General features: G+C 34.9%; 3 protein-coding genes and 1 long non-coding RNA gene across 6 annotated transcripts; 2 read left to right on the forward strand and 2 right to left on the reverse strand.

Annotated features, from left to right (window-relative positions):
- The first annotated feature begins 7 nt into the window (after positions 1-7).
- On the forward strand, positions 8-785 carry LOC107434450 (uncharacterized). The gene is made up of 2 exons (XR_001582899.4): positions 8-319; positions 469-785. It is a non-coding gene; the product is annotated as an uncharacterized LOC107434450 (long non-coding RNA).
- A 39-nt stretch (positions 786-824) lies between these two features.
- On the reverse strand, positions 825-5,451 carry LOC107434437 (uncharacterized). 3 transcript variants are annotated; one of them, XM_016045917.4, is made up of 7 exons: positions 5,029-5,451; positions 4,290-4,721; positions 4,138-4,190; positions 3,235-3,272; positions 2,717-3,035; positions 2,037-2,353; positions 825-1,857 (listed from the first exon to the last, which is right to left on the reverse strand). In XM_016045917.4, the coding sequence occupies exons 1-7, from the start codon at positions 5,039-5,041 to the stop codon at positions 1,239-1,241; spliced, it is 1,791 nt and encodes a 596-aa protein (XP_015901403.2). In that variant the 5' UTR covers positions 5,042-5,451; the 3' UTR covers positions 825-1,238. The 3 variants fall into 3 exon arrangements, with proteins under 3 accessions (XP_015901403.2, XP_015901395.2, XP_024932108.2); XM_016045909.4 differs by having other exon boundaries at positions 4,290-4,724; XM_025076340.3 differs by having other exon boundaries at positions 4,290-4,752; positions 5,029-5,445.
- A 4,614-nt stretch (positions 5,452-10,065) lies between these two features.
- On the forward strand, positions 10,066-11,918 carry LOC107434456 (RING-H2 finger protein ATL3). Its single transcript, XM_016045930.4, has one exon. The coding sequence runs from the start codon at positions 10,564-10,566 to the stop codon at positions 11,491-11,493; it is 930 nt and encodes a 309-aa protein (XP_015901416.3). The 5' UTR covers positions 10,066-10,563; the 3' UTR covers positions 11,494-11,918.
- Positions 11,919-13,052: 1,134 nt separating this feature from the next.
- LOC107434465 (uncharacterized) lies at positions 13,053-15,287 on the reverse strand. Its single transcript, XM_016045937.4, has 2 exons — positions 13,902-15,287; positions 13,053-13,814 (listed from the first exon to the last, which is right to left on the reverse strand). Exons 1-2 carry the CDS (start codon positions 13,971-13,973, stop codon positions 13,365-13,367), a joined length of 522 nt encoding a protein of 173 aa, XP_015901423.2. The 5' UTR covers positions 13,974-15,287; the 3' UTR covers positions 13,053-13,364.
- Positions 15,288-15,765: the final 478 nt, after the last annotated feature.

Genomic DNA, 15,765 nt, shown 5'->3' on the forward strand with positions numbered 1-15,765 from the left:
ACAAGAAAATGGGACACATGTCGTTGAAAAGCCACGTGGTGGCGAAGACGCATGACATGCAATGCAGAGAGTTGGAAGCTTGAAGTAGACGAATGATTATATTTGAGGATTGAAACCAGACATATGGCGTAAAATAAATAAAAAAGTAAAATGCAGGGAAGAGTGGTGTAAGTGGTGGTGGTAGTAGTAGTATTAGGAATAGGAAGACTGAGAGATAATGATGATGAAGATGATGATGATGCGTCGTCTAATGGTAACAAGGGCATCCAACCGTGCTGCCGTGCACGGTGCAAAGCTTCCTGTCACCGAGACAATCGACGTCTCTTTCTCTTTCTCTTTCACTGCTACTGCATTTTTTATTCTTTATTTTTTTTGGGTTCCTTTTCATTTGCTGCTCCTCATGTTCTTTTTGTGCTAATTTATACGCACAATGGTTGCTTAATTTGTTTTGGTTTTTTGTTGGTGTAGAAGGAACAAGTGGACAAGGACATTAACGAAGGCAGAGAAATGAAAGAAAACAAGATAAAAGAGGTGGAGAAGACTGTTGATTCCCAATTCAACAATTCCCATGTGGATCACAAACTCACTCCTCCTCCTCCTCCTACTGTTAACAAGACTTGATATCATTTACTACCTGTAACCAATCTTGAATTATCAGTGACTATTTGTTTTCTGTGTTTGCTTACACCCACCAACCTTTGCTGTCTGTAGTTTCGGAAACCCATAAATCTTCCTCCTATAATGGAAACAATCTACAGGAATATAACTACGCCAATTTCCGACCATATGTTTACGTACTAAAGCATGGTTGTTGCTTCACACACTTCTTAACAGAAGGATGTATTGCTGTTAACATATGGGAAATATATATTACAGCCCAAAGGGCGAGTTTTTTTAATCAGTACAAAATGAATTCAATGTCAAATACGATAACAAATAAGCCGCTACACTTACTGTTCATGCAACAGAGCTCCAAGACACCCCGTCTAACGACATAGTATCACACACACATATATATATATATATTATATATATGTGTGCGTGTGTGTCAATCTCAATCATAGTCGACGAATAAATATTAGCTCTATTTGACAACCACAGAAAGCTAACCTCGAAAAGAAAGCAGGGTTGGTTCTTAGGTGGTACTAACAACGGATGTGGTTGGAGAAGTATCCAGGTTGAAAGAGTTGAAATGGGAAGCTACACTGCAGGGTTACGGTGTGTTTTCTCAGCTGATACTAAGCTCCTTCTGCTACTTCAACGAGCCTCCCGCAAACCCACTTTTTAGTTACAGTTACCAAGTTAGAAGGCCTATCCTCTTCAGGAGTTTCTACCTTGGACCCATTGATTGGAGGGACCTTCTCTTCTTCACCGTGTTTGTTCAATTCCACTTTGTTAGGTTCATCTCCTGAATCTGATTGTTTTATTAGGCTCTCAAAAATAAAGGGAGACAAAGCGTAGTCACTGGAACTCACTGGGAGAAATTCATCTTCACCACTGGGTATATGCTGCAAGGTGAACTTCCCTAAATCAAAGTCTTCTTCTTTACTTGATGCTAGGCTATGATTTCCATTCACTTTTTTGTCATCTGCTTTATCCAGAACCGGCTTTCTACCATCTATTTCCATGTCAGCCTGACCATCCATTTCGTTTGATGTAGGTGTAGGTGTAGGTGAAGGTAAAGGGTATTTGCCATTCTCCTGGGAGGATATCAAACCTGACTCAATAGATTCAATTGACTGAACTGCCTCAGCTATAAGCATTCTAGTCTCCATGAGAGAAGCTTGAGCAATAGGACTCTTTGTTGCAGCAACCTCAAGGGCCTTGGCTGCCTTTTCAGCTTCAGCAATCAATAGCCTACAGAATATCATAAAAAGGCACTTCTAAATAAATAAATGGTGCATGATACAATTAGATAAACATACTTTCATTTTCCGTGCCGTGATGAAAGCTCAATTTGCATAAGTCTTGCAAGGATATATGGACTGCTTTAAATAACTTGTTTTCGGTTATAAGGATTCATCAGATTAACTTACCTAGCTCGTTCAATGGTTTCAGATTTCTTGGTTTCTACTGCTGCTCTCTGTGCTCTGATGTTTTTTATCATCTCCAGCTTAGAACTTGCCAAAGGATCTTTATACAAGGGTGCATTGCGTTTCCTCAACTTTTCTCGCTGATTTTGAATTTTAGTTTCAGTCTTAGGAGAACTGTATTCAGCAACAACTTTTTTCTTTGCAGGGCTTCTTCTTGTGGACTGTGCTTCACTAGTCGGTCTTCTCCTGGGCTTTCTTTCTGTTCCAGCTGGTGTGCCATGATATTTAGCCAAAGCAGAACAAACCCGTTCGCGGTACTCCTGATTTAAGGATAATAGAATTTGGAGGGGAAGGAAAAAAAAACAAAAAGGTTAAAAATAAGTAATAATGGTATCAAAATGAATCACAAATAAGACAAGGCCCCTGAGGAAGTGGGACTTCAACAATTTATCAGTTCAACTCTTGATGATTAGCAAGGCAAACTAAGTGTCACAAGGATAAAGAGGGACAAACTAGAAAGATACAACATAAAGCATCCCTTTTTAAAATGGTAACTATGGAGAACATTGAGAACGGGAAGAATTTTATAAGGGAAAAAATTTTCAAAACTATTGAAAGATGCCAAAGCAGCGATGGAATTATTAGAAAGCTGACCACTCTAAGATAAAATTAGATTCACTTACAGGATCAGACCATTTTCGAGAGATTGCTTCTGCTATCTTCCTCCTTTGCTCAAGAGACTTGGGTGCTCTCTTGCTTCCTTTTGGCCTAGGCATTGTTTTCCTCAGTTCGACACTCTCCAACCACTCACGCTTAAGCTGTTCATCCAAGATCTTGTAGGAATCCCATTGCAGCTCTTCCTCATCAACAGAGCCTTGTCTTGAAGCTTCTGCAATTAAGTTCTGCCATTCAAAGTGGCAAGTTTCCTGCACCAGTAGCTTCTGACGTCGTCTTTCCCATCCCATTCGTACTCCAACCCCAATTTTTATCCTTGTCTCTTCGCTGTACAATCAATACAAGAACACAAAATTTTTTTGTAATGATGAGGCTATAAAAACATGATATAGTTGGACCACTTAAAGACCCTACCTCGAGCCAATTTAAGAGTATCAGTTTAAGGTATTTCAGATGCTAGGAAATTAGAAGAGGAAGAAGGCAGTTGTAAAACCTATACTAATGAGTGGAATGGCACGAAACTTACGTTTGAGCATGTCCAAGGTTAACCAACTTCATTTTGACCTGCATAGCAAAATTTCATTGATAGAATGAACAATTTGAAGATATTCATGAGAAACTTTGTATATGACACTATTAAGAATGAGGGTACAAGAACCCTTTAGCTTAACCTCATCAATGATCTAAACTTTTGGTCATCTCACATACTAAAAATTTCTAACAATATCCAGCACTTTGAATTAAAGGGATAAAAGGAAACAAGAGACCCAAAGATTACTTGTTTAATGCAAAAAAGATAAGTAATTTGAACAGAGCTAAAAATGGAATTCCAAGTTAGGGTATGGAATAGAAGAAAGACAAGCCATAAACAAATCAATTCTTTCTGAGTAAAGTATGCAACGAGATTACTGGTCACATTAGTAATACTATGCCAATCTATTAGTTACCAATACAGCATTAATTACTAAGCAACTTGTTTACCCTTGAAGCAACTAAGGTTCAGCGTATGGGGTGCAGATCATTTAACCTTAGATTATGAGAATTTAGTATACCCAAGAATACTAATATTAAACATTCTGGCATGCACAAGTGGGTTGGTTATATAAGAATAAATTGAGAAGTTCTAGAGGGTAAGTCAAGGGGTTCCCCTTTTCATTGGTAGTAAAAGAATGGAGTGATCTAAGCAAAAAGGTAAGGGACATTTTGCTTGGTTAAACAACTACGGTTTCTTAAAATTCACAGTTTAGTAGAATGTAAAAAAAGAGTGGTGTATAACCCAATACACCTCATGTAACAATTAAATGAGAAAAATGTTTTATCCAATAACCAAGACTAGAAATGCAGACTACTTATTTTATTGATTCGTTTCTTTCTAAACATGTTAAAATCATTCAAGAGAACCTGCATATCAATTCTTACATGACATCACCTTAGGATTCTGCATTGCAAGCCTTGTTCCCTCTCTGATCCGCTGAAGGGTTTCTGCAATTATTGAAAGATTGAGGCTCAAATTCTTTAAATTATGATTGTGAAAAACATATTGGTAGATACAAAATCCAGACTTGATGAGCATATCTTTACCAGGACTGTGCTTCCTGCCTTTGTTCCATGGCGTGTTCCCTTTATTTGCTTTAGAGATCCTCATTCGTCTCAATTTCTCTCTCTCATCCAATTCTGTAGAATTTTCATCAAAAGTTTTGAGCTGAGCTTTTGGAAGACTTGCATCTACACCCAGCTTTGAATTGTTGTGACCAGAGTGTGCATCTTCATTCTTAACCACACTTGTGGGTTCAAGAGTAGCAACTGCCTTAATAACAAGTCTACAGCTAGGCATTTCATGGTGCCACTTGTTAAAGTTCAAATTTTTAGTTATGTCCAGAAATCTCCAAGCAGAGAACAATCTCTTCTCATTTCCATAAGTAAATGGTCTTGAAGTTACTTTACCATGAAGAGGGGCCTGAGCCCTGAGTGTACCCAGATGGTTTTGGAAGGCGGGCTGTGTAGCAGCAATCTCTGCTAAGAAATATATGCATTAAAGAGTTGCCTTTTAGCAAATCCCAGGTAAAATCCATTAGCCATAGAAAAGCTTAACAAATAACAATCCTTTTCACAGTGAAATATCTAAGGTTATAAATTAACCCCAGTGACTGATTGGATTAGAAAACTTCAGTAATTTGAGAATGTCAATCAATCACAGAGTAGGTTAGTCCATCAAGGTCTCAGCAACAAAAAAATATAAACAACGAAGAGAAATAAGTTGAAACCAGAAATAATTAAATTAATAAACACACAGAGAATAGTAGAGGAGAGAAGATAGTACCAAGTAAATGCATGGGAGCTCATTCAGCCAAATCCCGAACTTAAGAACAGCTTAGCGCAGAAACCGAGAATACATAACTTTGTTTGTTTACCATTTAAACAGACAACAACTGAGGAGAGACCAGTTGAGTCAAAGAAGAAGTCAGAAACTGAATTCAGAGAGAACCCAACAGCAGGTTGAATTCGGGATAAGAGAAAGGCGGTTGCCAAAGGAGGCAGAGGGAGGGAGTGAGTGAGTGAGGAAGAAACACTCTGCGACTGCGTGAGCCACACAGTATGGTGCACACAACAAAAAGAGTCGGTCTGATAATAGAGTTAAAGGCACCAGCCAGGATAACGAATTGCACAGATTAAATTTAGCCCATTATCACCACCAAGCCTCCCTTGCCTTTCTGTTCTGATATTTTCTTCGACTCGAACCGTACCCATTGCTTGGTGGGTTGGGTCGTACGTTTGCCCAAAAAATACTCCACGGCTGTTTGGGCTGAAGATAGCTTAGCCGAACACACAAACAAAGGTCTGGCCCATTTGGGTCCCACCATTTTTTTAGGTGAAAAATGAAATTTATATTTTCGTTTTGACAAAAGATGGACTCAAAAGAATTTATAAAATAGTCTTGATTCATAAGTCATGACTTTTAATCAAGTTTCGAGAAACAAAATATGAGAAAAAATGGTTTAGTTTGAGAAGTCTCACTTTGGAAAAGTAGATAGAAGGAAAGAAAGAAAGAAAGAAAGAAGGAAACCAGTCATTTAGTACCAGCAAATTAACTGCATTTTGCCTCGAATGGGTTCTTGCATACATTAGCCAAGACTCAAATGTTTGAATAGATGGTAGTTACTTGCATCGCATCAATTTATAGCTTAAATAAGAATTTTGAACCCATCATTAAGAAAGAAGAAAGAAGAAAACCGGTCATTTAGAACCAGCAAATTAACTGCATTTTCCCTCGAATGGGTTCTTGCATACATTAGCCACCTCTCAAATGTTTGAATAGATGGTAGTTACTTGCATCAATTTACAGCTTAAATAGATAAGAATTTTGAAACCCATCATTAAGCAGAAAATTAAATATTGTTCTGGCACGCATTCCAACTAATCAAAATCAAACTACCATGTCATGCTCTTTCATATAGTCAGGGCTTCATGGGTCTTAGCTTACTAGTCAATATCCAAGTATGGTTAAGTCAAAATGAAACGCAAGCACACGGACTATAAATTTCCCTATGCTTGCATCGATTTAAAGCTGCAGCTTAATTAATTAAGAATTTTGAAACCAATTAAGCTGAAACTTTTGACACAATTAAAATTTGTTCTGTAACTCATCCTAGCTAATCAACCAAATCAACTACCATGTCATGCTCTTCCATATGGTCAGGGGCTTTATGGGTCCTCGCTTACTAGTCAGAATCCAAGTATGGTTTAAGTTCAAAAACAGACGTAAGCACACCCTTATAAATATCTCTATAAGAGATAAACGAAAAAGGCCAAGAAATTAAAACAATGATGAGGGGCTTAATGGATTCCTATGTATCATCTGCCACACTGGTAATCAGCACCACCATCATGTTCTTCTTCACCACAAGTTTTTTTCTTGTAAGAAAATGGTTGCCAAATTTGCATGGTAATCATACAGCCAGGCTTGAAGAAGAAGAAAGTGTTGGCCCCGCCGAGTGTGCAGTGTGCCTCTGCCAGGTATCCGCAGGGGAAAATCTCCGGCTTCTTCCTCATTGCAACCATGGTTTCCACGGTTATTGCATAGACTCCTGGCTGAAATACCATCCCACTTGCCCTCTATGTCGAGAGAGGGCCATAAACCTTCTTCCTCAGAATCAGTATCATAATGATAATGGTGTATTTGGTTCTGTGTTTCACAGAATCTGTACCTGGATCCAACTGAACTCTGAGACAATCAATCCAACCTCTGATTTTGAGTTTGAGTTTTTATTGAAGTTTTAATAGCTTGCAAATTAAAGAAAATCTATGTATGCCTGATGATCTCTCTGTGTTCTCTGTATGCAGCTTTAAATGTTACACTTTTGTTTTGTCCATCTTGTCTGTTAACTTAGACCAACTTAGTCATCCTGTTTGGACCAAACCCAAATTCCCAAAACTACAGATTGTAAGCACTTTGTTTTTATCTGTTGATATGTTTTATGTATGTGTATATATATATATATATATACAAAATAAAACAAATATTTAAGTAAAATAACATCTTACCTTGTCCTGTTGAAAGTTCTCTACTGTTTGTCACAATACAACAATTAATGTGCCAATCCTGCGGATACTAGAAGTTAAAATAACAAACTATTTGATGAAAATTACTCTCTTATATTATTGATATTGGACTAATAATAAGCACAAAATCATGGGTTTGGACATATTGCTTCATTTGTATCATGACCAACAGCTATCACGTTCCAAACAAACAGTAATATTGTACTGAGAAACTTCTCTCAAAGATGTAAAGATTATTAATTTGATCTATAAGTTAAGCTTACTTATTTTCGCATTCATGCGTTCCTGTATTATTACAAATGTATAAATATGATATATTAGACTTCGGTTCACGAGCTTATTTATTTTCTAGTTGATGGGAGCTTAATACAGACATCATAATCTGTATTATATTACTTTCCAAAAAGCTGAGTGGTTCACATGTGTACGTTATAAAACTTGCTAATCAAGACATACCGAAGTTTAATCTCATCTCGTAATTGGGGTGACATAAGAGAAGAATATTAATTTAGAATTGACTGGACTTGGTGAATAATATATATATATATACACATATACATAGATAAGCATCATCATTGATGTTAACTTAACAAGCAATCTATATCATGCTATATTAGCATGTTTTACCCCCCAACTCTTAATGGGAAAAAAAAATGGTGATAAATTAGATGGGGTACTCTTTGAGGAGTGTGTGTGAAATAGTTATATTTCCTCAACAAAACAAGCAGACGATACAAATCTCAAGTATATGTTTAAAACATATGAGTATAAGAAAAAGCAGTAGGATTATGCAATTATTCTGAATCAAATTGTGGATAACAAAGTTATGTTTATGGCTAGCTAAGATGGGTCCTGCTTTTTCAAAAACACAAAAAAATAAAAAAATAAAAAAAATAAAAAATGAAAAGCCTTGCGGCCCGGAGGCAGCCTGATTTGTACCTAGTTAGCATCAGGTTATGAGTTCGATGTGTTTGATGATCACACACTGCCATTCGTATTCCCTATTCCTACACCAGACAAAGTCATCAATAAGCCACTCATTCCTGTGCGTGGTTCTGCTTTAACCATGGAGAAATGCCATCAATGGTCATTATGGGATATGGGAATATCATTCCAATTCAATCATTTTGTCCCAAACCCTTTTTTTTTTTTTTTCTTGACTTTTATGCAAATTAAAGCCCATAATTGTGGGCAAAATTGCATTTAATTTAACCAGATTAAATTTACCTACACCCTGTTGGTGGGTAAACACAAATACCCAAGTCATCAATTTTATTTTTTATTTTATTTTTTTGCTTGTGGTCATCAATTTTATGTCTTTTACATTTTAAAATAGACTCTCAAATTTTACTGTATCAAAATGTCTTCAGGATACTTTTCAAAAGTTTTTTTTTTCTCTTTTTATTTTAAAGAGCCATGCATATTTTTTATAATTCCTATATATTATTTCAATTAAAAAATTAAAATGAAAAATAAGATTTGATTCTTCAAATGTATAGAATCAAATTCATTTTTTATATAAGGCTTTTAATAAATTCATTTATTGCTATTTCTATGTACATTTACAATCAAATTTATTAATTATAATTTTATATTTCAATCTTTTTAAATCCTAGTTTGGTGCAAGAAAGAGTAAAAGGGAAAAAGGAAAATGTGAATCATAATTTGTTTACGAGGAAACGTAAAATAAATAATAGTTATATAAAAAAAATAACATTGGAGTTAAATAAAAAAAAAGCAGTTTTCATGTTTTAAAAATCTTCAAAACATGTTTTTTTAAAATAAAGAGCAGGAGATGCTCTTAGTAAAAGACATAATTTGCAACTCCTTTTTTTTTTTTTTTTTTAATCCCCTGGGTTTTTCAAAATTATACATGGCAGAGCTAAATTTTATAATAATTGAATGGCAAACATGGAAATTAGGGTCAAAAATTTACTTGACTAGAAAATCAAAAGCAGGTGGTGACTAGTAGTCTAGACACAACCCATGTGATAACGTTTGAGGGAGGCCCCACTCCTTTTTTCAGATGATTTTTTCCTTGAGAATCTAATTACTTTGAAAAATCTCTATTACTCCCTTAATCTTTGGATGATCCTTTTAACTAGGGATGGATTGTGATGCATCAACTGCATCTCCTTTATGTTCCCCCTTGTTGATTTTTATCAGAAATATTGTTGAATTTGGGGAGGGACTTTGTGGCTAAAAGAGTCGTTTTGGTCGTTAAACTTACACTTGCTCCTGACTTAACCAATAACCACTACTACTGTCTAATTTGACCCTTTCCCAAGGCAGCTTGAGTGCTCATCAAAAATCATATGTGTGTTAAAATATCGAGTAGGGTTCATGCTGGTCCAATATCAACCACCATGTACTCTTATTTATATTTGAAAAGCCCATTCATAGAAACATCGAATATTATGCATATTTGGATTCTCAATTCAATTATAGTTTCAATTGAACAGCCAGTTCTATGTGAAAAAAATTAACTTAATGCTAATAGTAGTAAACATATCATTTACGAAACTATATGTGGATTTTTCATTGGACTATGTTGACTATTATTATTGAGGAAAATTCAATTTATATGATTTGAGATATTGATATAATTGGCAATAAATAAAAAAGAAAATTTGAACAAGTTAACCCTTTGGCAGGCAGATTTCAAACACATGTGATTGGTGAGGTCAAAAAAGAAGAGTACATAACTGAAAGCGAAATGGGGTTAGGAAGGATTTGAAGGTCCAAGTTTCAACTCGCAAATATTTGGACCCAAAAGAGAGTTGTCTTCTTTTTTCCATTGTCATCCTCTCCGGTCTCCTCAACACAATAATAATAATAATAATAATAAATAAATAAATAAAAAGAAAAAAAGTCCAAGTCTATGTGCGAGTCCTAAGTGGAGGTAGTTTCCCTCTAAGCCTTCCTTGTTCCTTTGAATACTCCCTCGTCTTTGCCTCTCCAATCCATTCCAACATTTAAGTCACGAAAGCTCTTTCCTACCACATTCCTTCCCTCCCCAAAACAACAAGTCCAACTTCTTCTTCTTCTTTTTTCACATCCATTATCTCTTTCTTTTTTGTTTTCATATTTATACCTTATTTTTATTGCGCAAATCTTCAAATATTAAAAGCAAACAGCACCAAACCCATACTGGGTCAGCATTTCAAGACCCAATTTTCCATTCTTGGGATTTTAAAGATAAAAACTTTTTTTTTTTTTCCCCTTCCTTTCTTTTATTTATCTCTTTCTGGAATTTTTGCAAAAACCCTATTGACAAAGATTCAAGAAGAACAAAATGGGAGAGGATTCTCAGCTTAGTCGAACTTTCGGCGAGTCCAGAGCCGTTGAGCTTACCGGAAAGATCATGGTGACTGCTATAATAGTACTCTTCGTGGTGGTGGTGTTCGTCCTTTTCCTCCATCTCTACGCCAAATGGTTTTGGTGGCGTGTCGATCAATCCGCAGCTGACCCTCATCAACAACAATCCCGTCGTCGTCGCCGAAGCCGCTTCGTTTTCGCTCCCGGTCAAGACCCAACAATTGGATCTCTTCGACAAGGGCTCGAACCGTCCATACTCAGATCCCTCCCTGTGTTGGTATATCGGCCAGAAGACTTCAAAGACGGGCTCGAATGCGCCGTTTGTCTGTCTGAGCTTGTTCAGGGAGAGAAAGCTCGTCTTCTTCCCAAATGCAACCATGGTTTCCACGTCGATTGCATCGACATGTGGTTTCAGTCCCACTCGACCTGCCCTATTTGCCGGAACGCCGTCGCTCCGGAGAGCTCCGACGACGACGACGCTGCTGCTGGTTCGGCAGCATTGGCAGGAAGTGTTCACGATGAGAATTTGGCTTCTGGGTTTTCCACAGAGACTCCAAATTTCCCCACAAATGTATTGTTTTGGGGGAATCAAACCCAGGTTAGCTCCGGTGGTGCTTGTTTGGAATTGGAAGAAGGCCCTTCTTCTCAACCCCTTGCTCCACCTTCTTCTTCTTCATCTTCGTTAGCTACAAGTAGGCCTGATGGAATGCTGGTGATTGACATTCCGGGAGAGAACTCCTCCTCGACGGTATCACCTTCCGGTGGAAGATTCGCCGATGAGGATTTGAAGTCGCCGGTGACGACGAGATTGAGATCATTGAAGAGGCTTCTGAGCAGGGACAAAAGGATAAGTCCCTGCAGTCCCAGCTCTATTGATATTGAGCAAGCAAGCAGAGGACAGAGTTAAAAAATAAAGCTCGTCTCTTTTTGAAGTTGGAAGATAGATTGTATTTTGGGTCATTTAGAGCTGAGGGAAAAAAAATGGATTCTGATAAAAAGGATAAATTTGGTGTTTGAGAGAGTGATTTTTGATGTGTTATTAATTCTCTCCCATCCCAGAGAAATTGGTTAGGTTCTTTTGGAGATGAAGAAAAAAGAATCCTACATATGTCATTTTGCTCCATATCCATTTGAAAATTATTGAGATGGGTATATTGAACTGGAGCTTTGAGATCTGGACAGTCTTTTCTTTAGACTGCGTACCATACAACCAAGTTTGTAATGTATATTTGTCCTTTTGGAAAACAGAGTTATGAACAATTGTTTGAAATTGATGTACAATTGTTTGAAATTGATGTATATTTTCAATGAAAATTGCCTTTGTTTATTATATACTGTTTGCTTAATTTTGTTACAGAAAATGAGATTTTTTTCCCTTTTTACTTCATAAATATTTGAGAGTAGGCAAGAACAATTAAGTCGATGCACTAGCATTTTGAAAAAGAGAAAATCACTAAAAATTCAATGTTCTGTTATGACTCAATTAAAAAATTGCAAAATGCATGACATTCCTCGAAACAATGAAATGCCCTTAAGAGTATTTTTCTAATAATTTTTTCTATTGTAGTTTATATGGCATTAATTTTAAAAAATATTTATACTTCTATAGTATTTTTTATATTTAATAAATAAAATTTTAGATAATTTTTTCCAATAAAAATAAATAAAATATAGATTGGTTTAGCAGAACTTCTAGAAATAGAAAGTGTCTTAATAGAAAGTGTCTTTCACAGTTTTATTTTTTTTGTTGCTATATCAATTTGACAGAACTAATGCACAAAATCATTGAAAAAATTCTTTTTAAAATTTTATCATTGAAAAAATTCTTTTTAAAATTTTATTATTTATCTGACAAAATAAAAAAAATTTAAATGAACAAAATAAGATGCTCTTACTCGTGCCCCTTACTTTCGGACTTATAAATTCAAACACTTTTTCGGATTGTTTGGTTACATGGGTTTAGTAAACAAAAATACAAGCAAGGGAACAAAAATTACGTGTATAAGATGCCATTAATGGCATACAGGTCATGCAGGAATGCAGCTTTGGACATATGCTGCATATTTTGCGCGATTAAATGCACACTTTGAATAAAATATTAGCAAGTAGGGCAAAGACTCTGCATTTATTTTTTGTTTCCAATGTCATTATTTTATTCTTGAGAGGTGATTGATAGAGCTGAACTCTCAAAATCTTATATTATTATTAGTATCACTGTTATTATTTATTATTAGAGGCATAAAGATTCGAATTTAGAATCACTATTAAGAAAAAAAAAAAAAAAAAAAAAAACAGTGATTTGGTCAGTCTCATTCCCTTATGGGGAGCTGATCCAACCATTTTAAAAATTGAGGACTTATAAGCTGTTTGTTCTGGAAATCTCCCAGCACTTAAAAAAAAACAAAAAAACAAAACATGTGACACCCAATAGAGAGATTGAAATTTGCAACAAGAAAATGTGAAAGTTGGATAACTCCATATATTTAAAGAGTCCAAATGTGAAAGTTTCCTTATAACTTGGATAACTCCATATACACGACAAACAGAGGTCAATTTTTTCCTCTAGATCATCCAAATCCAACTGCCTCCCATCACAATACATAGATATTCAAAATTCAAAAATAAAAAATAGAAAAAACCAATCTCTATCTCACAAAGTCTTTTTTTTTTTAAAATAAAAATAAAATACTCACATCCCAAAAAATTTGAAAAATACTCTCTAACAACACAACAACATTGCATTACATTTCGATGATAGAGATATTGACATGCCAAAATCTACACCGTATAAACAGGGCCATAAGACTGACCACCACGAGGGCTGGCAAGCTGGTTAAGGCACATATAGGGTATATCTTTCTCTGCTTTCCTTGTGGGGTTGAAAAGACTAGCAAGAGGCCCAGATGTTGGCCGTCGATGCCTCCCATCGGTAGCCTTATTTCCACTGCTATCAACTATTGGACCAGATACATAACCCCTGCTTCTTCCAATATCACAAACATTAGATTTGTTTGCTGATGACAATTCCATGCGAGGCTTGCCCTTTTCCCCACCCATTTTCCACCATGGTAAAAAGATTTTCTTCCATTGTTTCTTCTTCTTCTTCTTCTTCTTCATCTTCTCTTCGTTCAGTCTTCTAGTCTTTCCAGCTTCTTCTTCTTCTTCTTGATGGGCTGGTGGGTTATGGAGATTTGATTCTCTTGCATAGTGTTTTGCTTGTTGCAAGAACTGAGTCATCGTCAAAACTAATAACATAACATGAACAATGTAGCATATATTATTACTAAACAAAATGAATAATGAGTGTGAGTGTACCTGATTGAAATCCGCATGAGGATCATAATCATCATTTGTCTCACATTTTGGATATACCGGAGACTTCTTCATTGTTTTGCTTGAGAATTTGGAAATCCAAAAGTAACAACACTAAAAACTTATATGCCTAAAGAATCAGAAATAAGCACTTTTGTAGGTAGCAATAGAAAATAAAAACAAGTGAAGCGTGTTGGTTATTTATGAAACTGAATAGCTCTAAAATAGTAGGAAGATATTTCAACAAACATATTAATGATTCATTTCTGCTTTAAATTGAAAATGGATTTGAAAGCAGTAAGCAAATCCCAACACCAGATTTGCCAATAGGAGTTGAAATGGCATTTCTTAAAGCTTTATTTGTATAATGCTTTAGAAATTAAGGAAGACAAATAACCAACCGTAAAGATACTGTTATATAAACAAACCGCACCAAATATCTACCACACGGTAATCCAACTTCAAGTGAATTAAAGAAAAGACAGCAACATCCAAATGATTATTCATATATATTTTTCTAATCACTTTTAAGAGCCAAATGGTTTGGTTTAAAAGAAACTAGTAAAAATTAGTTTCTGCTTTTTAGTAATGGTGGACATAGTGTACCCATCACCAACCCAAATTCCATATGAGTTATAAAACCCACAAGACATGGAAACCACCCATTTTTGCCATAACTTTTGGGCAGCAACACTTTTATTTAATTTATTGGAATATTGATCAGTTTTTGGCTTACTAAATTTTTAATATAAGATAGTGCTATAAGGTTAAAAATAAACTGAATTTTTTTATCACCAAAAGTAAGTAAAATATTGATATGCCAATGCCAATTAGTGGACTGATATCTAAAATTTAAGGAAATAATTTAATATTAGCTATATAATAAGAGACGGTGCTTAAGTAAGACATACTGCTTAACCACAATATCTTTTGTAAAAATAAAAAATAAAAAAAATTAATAAATTAAAGAAAAGTTAGAATTATTATTTTATTTAAACAAGAAAAGATACTAATTTTTTTATTTTTTTTATTTTTATTTTTTTTGGGTGATTTTCCCGTGTCATGGGATCGGGGACTTGATGGATGCGGCAATTGCGGAGTGTGTTACGGTATTGCAAAGACTTAAAAGACTTTTAACTTTTTATTGGGTGCAAGTCTGTTAGGGTTGTTTAAGAAAGAAAACTCAAAACCCAAAAAAGACGTAAATCCATCTCCTACATTCAAGGCTAACAGAGTTGGTAAGAAATAAATCCAAAAGCTTCTTTACGTAATAAAGCCAAAACTTATAACAAGTCTAGTTTATTTTTATCTAAAATAAAAAAGTAAGGAAAAAAAAAAAGTCTGGTTATGATATATATTCAATAATTAACCAAATAGTGTTAAAAAAAAATGAAAAAAGGGAAAGATAAAGAAAATTTGATTGACTGCAATTTAATTATTCATTCAGTAGTTTCTTACTCGTCTAGTTTATTTAGATCATTGTACAAGAAGGGGTAAAAAAAAAAAAAAAGATTTTTTTTTTTTTAAAAAATTTAGTAGAAGATAAATTGATAGGAAGAGAGTGTTACCAAATGGATCTTTAATTAAAGTATATTACTATTTTTTTGAAAGAAAATGATCAGCAGGTTTTATAGAAAATTTACTGTTCAAACATGATTATATCTTATGTCTTAAAACGAAAAAAAATGATTAGCTCTTTTAGATAAGACTCAAAAACAAAAATTTTTAATAATGTAGGTAGATTTTAAAAGAGAGAATGAAATGGTTTGAATACCAGACAGATTTCTTTTTTCAATTTCCGATTGCTTATTTTGGATGGATGACCAATCAATTTAATTGTACAAATTTCATCATATACTCGTGAAGA

Source organism: Ziziphus jujuba, chromosome 1 (genome assembly GCF_031755915.1).
Source record: "Ziziphus jujuba cultivar Dongzao chromosome 1, ASM3175591v1".
Classification (NCBI taxonomy): domain Eukaryota; kingdom Viridiplantae; phylum Streptophyta; class Magnoliopsida; order Rosales; family Rhamnaceae; genus Ziziphus; species Ziziphus jujuba.

Coding starts and splice junctions, on each gene's coding strand:
- LOC107434456 (XM_016045930.4), top strand. CDS start 10,564: ATGGGAGAGGATTCTCAGCTTAGTCGAACTTTCGGCGAGTCCAGAGCC.
- LOC107434437 (XM_016045909.4), bottom strand. Junction 3,273..4,137: donor TTGCAATGCAGAATCCTAAG/GTGATGTCATGT, acceptor TTTGCTATGCAG/GTCAAAATGAAGTTGGTTAA. Junction 3,036..3,234: donor AACCTTGGACATGCTCAAAC/GTAAGTTTCGTG, acceptor TTGATTGTACAG/CGAAGAGACAAGGATAAAAA.
- LOC107434465 (XM_016045937.4), bottom strand. CDS start 13,973: ATGAAGAAGTCTCCGGTATATCCAAAATGTGAGACAAATGATGATTAT. Junction 13,815..13,901: donor CTCATGCGGATTTCAATCAG/GTACACTCACAC, acceptor ACGATGACTCAG/TTCTTGCAACAAGCAAAACA.